This window comes from Neophocaena asiaeorientalis, unplaced genomic scaffold (genome assembly GCF_003031525.2).
Source record: "Neophocaena asiaeorientalis asiaeorientalis breed wild unplaced genomic scaffold, Neophocaena_asiaeorientalis_V1.1 scaffold680, whole genome shotgun sequence".
NCBI classification, from domain to species: domain Eukaryota; kingdom Metazoa; phylum Chordata; class Mammalia; order Artiodactyla; family Phocoenidae; genus Neophocaena; species Neophocaena asiaeorientalis.
Window position 1 is genome coordinate 20455 of NW_020171816.1, and position 9298 is coordinate 29752.

Below are 9298 nucleotides of genomic sequence, written 5' to 3' on the forward strand. Positions count from 1 at the left end.
GGCAAGTAGGACCTGGCTGGCCATGCCACAGGCCAGGTGGCTAGAGTCAGGACTTGTATTCTCCAGCCTTCATGGCTGGCTTGGCATTCTGGGGCGGGGGTGGGGGTATGATCCTGAGGGGCTCTGAGGGGAGTGGAAGGATTTCCTGACCTCAGGAGGAGCTATGGGGCTGCCCCGAAACATGGTAAGGAGTTATTCTAGGTCTTGGAATCTCCTACAGCCTCAGAGGATCCAGTCCTAATGGGGCCCCCTCCGCTTTCTGCACCTGGCATCTGGGCCTCCACCCACCTGCTGGGGGTGGGAGGTCTGGCCCAGGGGAGCTGGAAAGTGGCTGCAGGCCAGGGCTGGCTTCTCCCCACAGGGTCTCCCTACATCCTTCCCTCTTCAGAACTCTCTCTCAGAGCTTGTCTCTTTCTCTCTTCCCAGCCGTTTCCCCACCCACCCCACCCTCCCAAATGGGTTAAAAATAGCCAGGCTGCTACCACATCAGTAGCCTGAGCAACTATTTGGAGTGGGGTGGGCCCTCTGGGAGATGGATCAGCCTTGTGGTGGTCCCCATTGGCTGGAGACAGCCTACCTCAAACTGGGATCCACAGCTTGGTCTGGGAGCAGGAGCCTGTGTCCTTTGCCTGGCTCTGCCTAAGGATCCTGAGCCTCATAGAAGCAGCTACCCATGGGTGGGGTCAGGAAGATGGGCTTTCTTAGGCTGGGAGAACGCTGGGGGACACACAGCCAAGGAGCACTGAATCTCTGGCCCTCCTCACCCAGGGATGCGAGATGGCTGAGGTACAGCCCTGAACAGTTCTAGGCAATGGGGGGATCCCCAGGAGTCACCTTCATGGAGTCCCTCCTGTTGGGGTGCAGGACACCTGGGATGCACCCCCCTGCCTACCACCCCCCATGGCTGGGAATTTCCCAACCAAGAAAGACAAGGATGAATTGAGAGGCCGCCCCGACCAGTGCTGGGACAATGAAGCCTTATGCTCTCAAAATCAGAGCAGGGGTAGGAAGGCCAAGGGCAGGTGGGGGCCTAGCTGTCTGCACCCAGGGAAGTACTGCTTGCCAGGAACCCACCCAGACCCACTGCCAAGCCGGGTACAAGGGGATCCTGGCCAGAATCCTGCGTGGCCCACTCAGGGAGGGAGACGCTGGGTTCATCAGGCAGACAATGCCAGCTCCTCAATGGTCCTTCTGTGCAGGGTTCTCCCTCAGGACGGAAGGAAGGAATCATCTCTGTCTCCCGCTTCCTGCTGGGCGGATATCAGGGCACCGGAGCTCCCACCCCGCCCGCACATCTGGGGTTCAGCGGGATCCAGGGCTGACCGCTGAGGGCAGGAAGGGATCCTGGCTTGGACGTGGGATTCTGTTCTCCTTGTCAGTCGGCGATCCTCAGCCCTCAGTGGCAGGGGTAGCAGGAAAGGCCCGAGGGACTGGGGCGGGGACGGGGGGTGGGGGCCGTCAAGTCCCCGGCCCTCCCCTCCCACTCGCCCCGCCCTCTCCGCCTCCGCGGCGCCGACCCCGGCCCAGGCCGCTTTGTCCCGCCGAGGGCGCGGAGCCGCCGCCGCCCTACAAAGCTGCCTTTGTGCCCGGCGGCCTCCGCAGGACCCGATGACGTCAGCCTCCGCGACCGGCCCGGCGGGGCCCAGCACGGGCTGCTGCGCCCTCTGGCGGCCGAAGGCGGAAGAGCTCGCCTGGGAGCCCCGCCCAACAGAGGAGGGCCTTTTACCGAGCCCTTCCCACAGGCTCAGAGGGCTGCAGACCCCTATGTCCAGGTGCCTTGCCTGGAGTTAGGGGCTCACCCCACAGGCACCCCGGCCCTGTCATCTGCTGCTCCCTCCTCCAGCAATGCACGAGCATTTCCCATAGCCTCATGGAAGGCTCTGCACTGAGAGCCCAATGTAGCCATAGCCCTGCAGCTATCCAGCTGCCCTGCCGGTGGCTACAGTCACACTGAAGTGTAGCCACCTGCCTGTCCCTACCCTCCTCAGGTTTGGAGGGGGACCTCTTGGTCAGAGACCTTTCTGAACATGTCTCAAGGCCCCTGCTGTCCTCAACTTTCTGTTTAGTCAAGCCCAAGGGACTTCAGTTCTGGGCAGGGCTCTGGGCAATGTCTCAGAGCCCTGGCAAAGGACCCAGGAAGAAGGGAGGGTGTGCAGGGGGCTGCAGCCCACCTGGCTGTGTGGCCTCAGCAACGCACACTGTCCCTGGGCCCTGGGCCTGGGAGGTCAGAAGTCCCATTTCCTTCTGCACTAGACTCATTGGACACTCCTCCTGCTCCCCATGTGGAAGAATCCCTCAGGAGAAGAGCTCCTTAAGAAATCTGCCCCACTGTTCCAGAAGGCTGCCCCAGACCCAAGACTGCAGAGGTGCTGAGGGAAGAGGGGGAGACATGGAGGCCCCAACATGTAAGATGACTAGTCCAAGGGGGAAAACTAAAGTGGTGAGTACTGGGCCTGAGTACGACCTGCGAGCTGAGTGCCCAGGGCCCTGCCACAAGTGAGGATCCAGGTCCAGACTACCATCACCTTGGCACATCTTAGCCTGGGTCTCTGCCTCCTGGAGAGAAGAATGCCGAGCAGTTCTTGGTATTTTTTCTTTCTACATTTTATTATTTCAAACCAGGTGAACAATTCCATAAAACATGTGAAAAAAAGCAAGGAAGTGTTCAACACTGAAGGACCCGGGCCTGGGGTGAGGGCATGAGGGGCATGGCCCCTCAGCAGGCAGCGGCGGTTCCTAGGTTAGCGCTAAGGAGCTACATTTAGGTTAATGGAGCCAGGGCCCAGGGCCGCTGGGGCGGGGCCCTCAGTGACGTTGGCAGTTGTCTGGAACAGCCCTTGAAACCCAGTTCCGTAGAGGGCAGGGCAGGGGCGCCGCCCGCACAGGGGGCAACCAGCAGAGGGATGGGTGTAAACACGCAGACACACTCAAGGCACGGAATCATGGGAAGGGGGTTGGGTGGGTGCTGGTCAGAACCTGACAGTTTTAAATAGTTTTTCTTCTAAAACGTTTTCTAGGTTTGCAGTTTTCTCTCTCTTTTTTTTTTCCCTTTGCCTTTCTTTTTTTTTTTTTTAAAAAAAAAGCTACGAGAATGAGCCGGTGGACTGTGGTCTCCAGGAATGGTGGCGTCTCACGCTTCTTGTGCTTTTTCCTTTGGGGCCTCCGAGTGGCTTAGGGGGAGGGGGTTGGTGGGGGCAGGAGGCTCCCTGTAAACATTTGGACTTGGGTTGGGTCAGGGGCTGATGCTGGGCGAAGCCAGGGGTCCCAGGCTGGAGAAGTGGATGCCCCTCCAAACACAGGCCTTGGGAGACTCAGCATGTGCTCCCCTCCCCCATCACAGAACGAGACAACAGTTAAAACCAGAACAGATGCCAGGAGGGGGTACGGTGGCCATTCCCTGCACCTGGGATAAGGGCAGGCTTCAAACAGGGAGGCCTGTGGCAACCCTTCCCCCAAGTCTCTGGAGCTGAGGGAGGGGAGAGGGGGAGCCAAGAACAGAGAGAGGAGAGAAGGGGAAAAGCGGCCAGGGGGACAGGCGGGGAGCGTGGTCCTCTTGCCCCCATCTTCCTCAGGGGCTGGGGGGAGCAGAGTCGGCGGTGGCCCTGGAGGTGGGGGACAGTCAGGGCATGGGTCGGGAGGGAGGGAGGTAGCCAGTGTGTGTCTCTCCTCCCCCCTCCCTAGACAATGACCCTTCTCCTTTTTCCCCACCCACTCGTTACCAGGGACACAGTGGCCGCCCAGAAGCCAGTGTGTGTTGCTGGGTTACGTGGGGGAGGGGAGTCTGTAGCACTGGCAGAATCCTCCCCACCTCTCCCAGGGCTGGTGGGGCCAGCCTCAGACCAGGGCCCTCAGGTAGGTCAGAGGGGAAGACAGCAGGGATGAGTGCAGAGCTGGTCATACTGAGTGGTGGGCAGCTGAGGCAGCTGGGCCCCCTCTGTCATCTAGATCCTTCAGGCTAGGCCAATGGCCTGGTGGGTGAGAAAGTGAGTTTTCTCCAAGGAAAATCGGGACAGCCCTCTAGTTCTGTCCCAGGACACAACCAGGCATTTCTGCTGTCTGGACCAATGGGCAGAACGGAGCCCAGGCTTACCTGTGCCACCTCCTCAGTGCCCTGCACTCCATCGCCCTCCTGATTCAGCACCTTGTGCCTCCCTCCCCTTGCCCTCTGGTCTCCTAGCAGGTTTCCAAGTTCACCACCCCCACCTGGACCTTCCCCAGCCCCAACCGTGTCCCTTCTCTGGGCTCAGTGGCCCAACTTTGTTCCTCCCTGCCCGGCCCCCTCTGGCTCACCATCCTGCCAGGCCCCGCTGCCCCTCAGAAGAGGCCGCAGTCCTTCAGGTTGTTCTTGATGATGACATCGGTGACAGCATCGAACACAAACTGCACGTTCTTGGTGTCAGTGGCGCACGTGAAGTGCGTGTATATCTCCTTGGTGTCCTTGCGCTTGTTCAGGTCCTCGAACTTGCTCTGGATGTAGCTGGCTGCCTCATCGTACTTGTTGGCCCCTGTGGGAGACAAAATGGTGAGGACTCGTGCTGCACGTGCGGCAGGCAGGCCTGTCCCACAGGTACAGCGAGGTTCTATGCGTGTGAACTGACAAGCATATAACGTGTGACACTTGTGAGAGGGCACAGGCACGTCTGAGTGTGCAAAGAGGGGCACCTGATTGTGTGAAGGAGGATGCTCAGTGATGTACAGAGTACATGCCTGAGTGTGTTAAGAAGGGCCTTGGGGTGTACAGACACAAGTATCGATATATAAGCCTGTGAGGCACCAGCCCTTGCGTGTGTCCCACAGTTACCCTTCTGTCCAGCGGGGGGCGCCCGTGGGCCACCTGGTCACCACCAGCTCCTCCCCAGAGGCCCAGACCCCACACCTGTATACTCAGGGAAGCAGATGGTCAGGGGGCTGTGTGTGATCTTCTCCTCGAACAGGTCCTTCTTGTTGAGGAAGAGGATGATGGATGTGTCCGTGAACCACTTGTTGTTGCAGATACTGTCAAACAGCTTCATGCTCTCATGCATGCGGTTCTGGACCCCCAGTGGCCTCCAGGCCTCTCACCATCTCCTCGTCCTCGGCTAGCACCAGGTCGTAGGCGCTTAGAGCTACGCAGAAGATGATGGCTGTGACGCCCTCAAAGCAGTGGATCCACTTCTTCCGTTCAGACCGCTGACCACCCACATCAAACATCCTGCAAACACAGCACCTTAGCTCCAGAGAAGGGAGTTCTGGGAGAAGGTCCCTGCCCCATTTCACAGGTTGACCGACTGAGGACAGAGGCCTGCTCAGAATATGGCGGCCGCCTCCACGGAATCATCCATGCTGGCCCACCTTACCCCTGGGGTTCTAAGCCAGGGCACGTGTGGCCCAGCAGGGTCAGGCTGGTCAGCAGGGTAGGCTGCCTCCACATGGGGCAGGGTCAGCAGAGGCTGTGAGCTACTGGCAACCACAAAGCCTTAAGAAACTTCAGAGGGGGGCTGCGGATCCTGGACCAGCCCTCGTTCCCAACAGCCATCGGCAGGCCCTGGAGTGAGGATCTCTTCCCTGTCACCCGCAAGGCTGGCAGCTCCTGCCCCATTACCCTGCCCACACTCTCGCTCACTTGAAGTGTAGGTCTTTGAAGGTGAAGTGCGTCTCCACGATGCCCGTGGTCTTCACGCGAGTCCGCAGCACATCCTGCTGCGTGGGGATGTAGTCACTCTGTGCAATGCGCTCCAGGTCGTTCAGGTAGCTGGGATGGGGAGTGGGGCATCAGTGGGGGCCACCGGGCCCCGTTCCCTCCCATCCCCTCATTTCCCAGGCATAGCCCTTGCCTCTTTAACCCTTGCCTGGACTGCATTCACTGCTCAGATGAGGAAACCTGCACTAGCACCCCTGCCTCCTGCCTGTGGAATGGGCCTGGGAGGAGGGGCAGTTCTGTGGCTAGCCAGCCAAGCCCCAGCACCCAGGTCTGAGGCAGGCCTGCGTCAGACAAGATCCAGGGTGGTGGAACTACAGGTGAGGGCAGTGGGAGGGGGGAAATTAGTCCTTCAGTGAGAGATTCAGGATGCTAATCTGCGTAATTATGGCACCCGCCACAGAGCAGCCTGGCATGTCCTTCGATGCAGGGCTGGACAGGTTGGGGCCTGCCAGGCCCAGTGGGCTCTTTGCCCAGTAAAATTTGGGCTCCTCAGGGGGAAGGCATGAACACTCGCTTGGCGGGGGTCCCAGGGGCTCCTCATTACCAGCTCTCCTAATTAGTATCCAAGCTGCCCCGGCCAAGCCCTGAGACCAGCTCTGCTGCCTGCCTCAATATCCTTGCTGTGTCCTGTGGGTTGGGTCCAGGCCTCCCAGCCACTGCCCAGTACCAGTGTCTTGCTCTTGGGGCAGGGCTGCTGGGGCGAGCCCTTGGCTCCCACCAGCAGCTAGGCCAGAGGGAAATGACCTCAGAGACGCAGAGACAGAACAGAAAAACAGGAAGGGCTATGGGGAACCATGACGCATGTGCTGTGACCTGCAAACTGTACCCTGCCCCCTACTGAGAGCCTCCAGCCCAGAGGCCTCATGGTGGGTTCCCCACTAGTTTTTCCCTTGTCCCCAACAGGTGGGCTCACCCCAGGGACCCACTGCCCCACAGCAGCCTTGGAGGATTGCTGTGAGGAGGGGCTGCAGTATGCCTGGTCCCTGGAGTTTTCCAATCTGCTCCCCACCTCTGGGTGATCTTGTCATGGCATAAACCTGCCTGGGAGGGCAGGGCCCATGTGCACTGCTGAATCCCCACACCCAGAACAGTGCTGGGCACAAGGCGGGAACTTAATGTCTGGGGAATGAAGAACAGGGATGAGGATGATGGAGGAGTGGGAAGTAGCTGGAAGGTGGCCCTACACTGCCCTCCTTGAGTATCCTGGGCACTGAGATGGCAGTGGTTGATAGGACCCACCCCTCCTTGCCTCCAGGACCCAAAAGCTCTGCTGGCACTGAGCCTGTGACCTCTGGGGAGCACCCCCGCCCCCGCAGTGTTTGGCTGTGACTCTGCAGCTCCTGTGGGAGGCGTGCACTCACAAGTGCATTCAGGCCCCGGCAGGGAGAGTGGGGCGGCTGTCCGTGACTGGGGCAGGGCTCAGGTGCCACGGCCAGGCAAGACCGGCCTCCCACCCACCTTCACAGAGGTCCAGCCCCTCTCTGGGTGGGCTCAGGATGGCATGGGCGGTGGGACTGGGAAAGCTGTTCAGACAGAGGGACTGGCTTAAGCAGAGGTAGGAGAGGAGAGATGAGAGTACAGGGCCAGCAGCCTATCTGGGTGGCACCATCTGTTTGGATGTCCCTCCACAGCCCTACACCAGGCCAAACCCAAGATCACCAAGACCTTGGCTGACAGTCAGCAGCTTCATGAACAGAGGCTGGCAGTATCTTTTTAAGGGTGCTCAGGTCCCCTGGTTCAGGCTATAGTCCAGGTCTCCCCACACTGCACCCCCAGCCCAGCCCCTTGGAGTACTCACTAGGCGGCAGAGTCGTTGAGCTGGTACTCCCGCGAGCGGCCAAAGCAGGCCTGCACACCATGGTCAGCCCAGAGCCTCCGGATGACACCGGACAGATCCTCAGGGAGCACGCCCTGTTCCTCAGCCGTGCACGACAGTGCAAACAGCTGCCTGGCGTCGTCCTGGGCACAGCAGTGAGTGGTCAGCCAGTTGCAGGAGCACACCCCCACCCCACCTGTCAGAGGCAGGGAGGCCTCCGGAATGAGGCCCAGATTGGGGTGTTCTCAGCTTCCCCAGGACAAGACTTGCCCTGAAGCCTTATGGGAGGGAGGCAGGGCTGGGGAGTCCACGTACCGCGCGGGAGGGGTCAGCAAAGTCAATCTGCAGATTGCCCATGGCTTTAACAATGGCCATGATGGACTGGATGGTGTTGCTATAGACGACTGCCCGGTACTGCCGGCATTCCTCCTCTGAGTAGCCATCCTCATGGATGATCCTGGCAGCCAGGAGTCAGGGGTTAGAGTGTACAGGGCACAGGGACCTCACATGGCTGCCTGGGGCTGCTGGGGCCTGGAGAGACCTACTTCAGAAAGGAGGAAACTGGACTTCCCTGGTGGCGCAGTGGTTAAGAATCTGCCTGCCAATGCAGGGGACACGAGTTCGAGCCCTGGTCCGGGAAGATCCCACATGCCGCGGAGCAACTAAGCCCGTGCGCCACAACTACTGAGCCCGCGTGCCACAACTACTGAAGCCTGCATGCCGCAACTACTGAAGCCCGCGTCACCTAGAGCCTGTGCTCAGCAACAAGAGAAGCCACCGCAATGAGTAGCCCGTGCGCTGCAATGAAGAGTGGCCCCCACTCGCCGCAACTAGAGAAAGCCCGTGTGCAGCAACGGAGACCCAATGCAGCCAAAAATAAAATATAATATTTTATATATATAATAAATATAATATAATAAATTTAAAAAAAAAAAGAAAGGGGGAAACTGCCTCTAAACCACTCGGACCTGAGGATGGATGCTGCCTCTGGGAAGGTCCTGGACCTGGCTAACACGGCTGGGCCTATACTTGGGCTGGGTATACTGGACCCAGTACAGGCCCAGAGGAAGAAGAGGGGAAATCAAGGTTTGGAGGCTGCCTCCAGCACACAGCACTTACTTCATCTGCTTGACAATGGTGCTCTTCCCTGACTCCCCAGCACCTGGAACAAAGGGTACAGTTGGTCAGGGAGCAGGCCCAGTGGGGCTACAGAGGTAAGCCAGCCACACGGCCTAGAGGCAGAACTCACCCTCCCCATCAATTGCACAGTGAGATGGAGGCAGTCAGGCCTGGTGGGCAGCAGAGCTACCAGGGGTGCAGCTGGCAAGGCCACAGGGGTGAAGGCAACCTCGGCCACCTGGATCCCATGGTGGACTCACTCCAGGCCCTCGCTTCCCACAAGGTCCATTGCCCACCATGGCTCCCCACTTCCCTGGTTGAGTTCAGGGGCTTCGGCTGGTGACTTGAGGCTCAGGAGTCACCCCGTCATCCTCACACATGCAGGCTTGCCACTCTGCAGCTAGTGCTCCCCAACATGGTACCTAGGCACAGCTAGCAGAGGAGCCCTGCTCACTCCAGCGGGGCAGCAGCCCTCTCTCCCTCCACTCTGAGCTGCAGCTGCCAAGGGGCCTGGATCCGGGCATGGCGTCATACCCCTGCCTGCCAGACATGGCCCAAGGCCCAGCGCCCTGCTCACTGGGCCCATGTCTGCTCTGGGAAACATGCAGTGACACACACACACACACACACACACACACACACACACACACACACACACACACACACACACACCCCGTACCTAT

At 59.6% G+C, this 9298-nt stretch overlaps 1 protein-coding gene across 1 annotated transcript in view; it reads right to left on the reverse strand.

Moving 5' to 3' along the window:
• Positions 1-2586: 2586 nt before the first annotated feature.
• The window catches only part of GNAI2 (G protein subunit alpha i2), a 21003-nt gene continuing 14291 nt past the window's right edge, over positions 2587-9298 (reverse strand). The window contains exons 2-9 of the mRNA XM_024737420.1: positions 8616-8658; positions 7812-7953; positions 7479-7639; positions 5603-5731; positions 5062-5191; positions 4877-5030; positions 4291-4505; positions 2587-3602 (exon numbers count right to left, since the gene is read on the reverse strand). Of these exons, the coding sequence (XP_024593188.1) occupies positions 4315-4505; positions 4877-5030; positions 5062-5191; positions 5603-5731; positions 7479-7639; positions 7812-7953; positions 8616-8658 (950 nt within the window). The 3' untranslated portion in view covers positions 2587-3602; positions 4291-4314. The remainder of the gene's footprint in view (positions 3603-4290; positions 4506-4876; positions 5031-5061; positions 5192-5602; positions 5732-7478; positions 7640-7811; positions 7954-8615; positions 8659-9298) is intronic.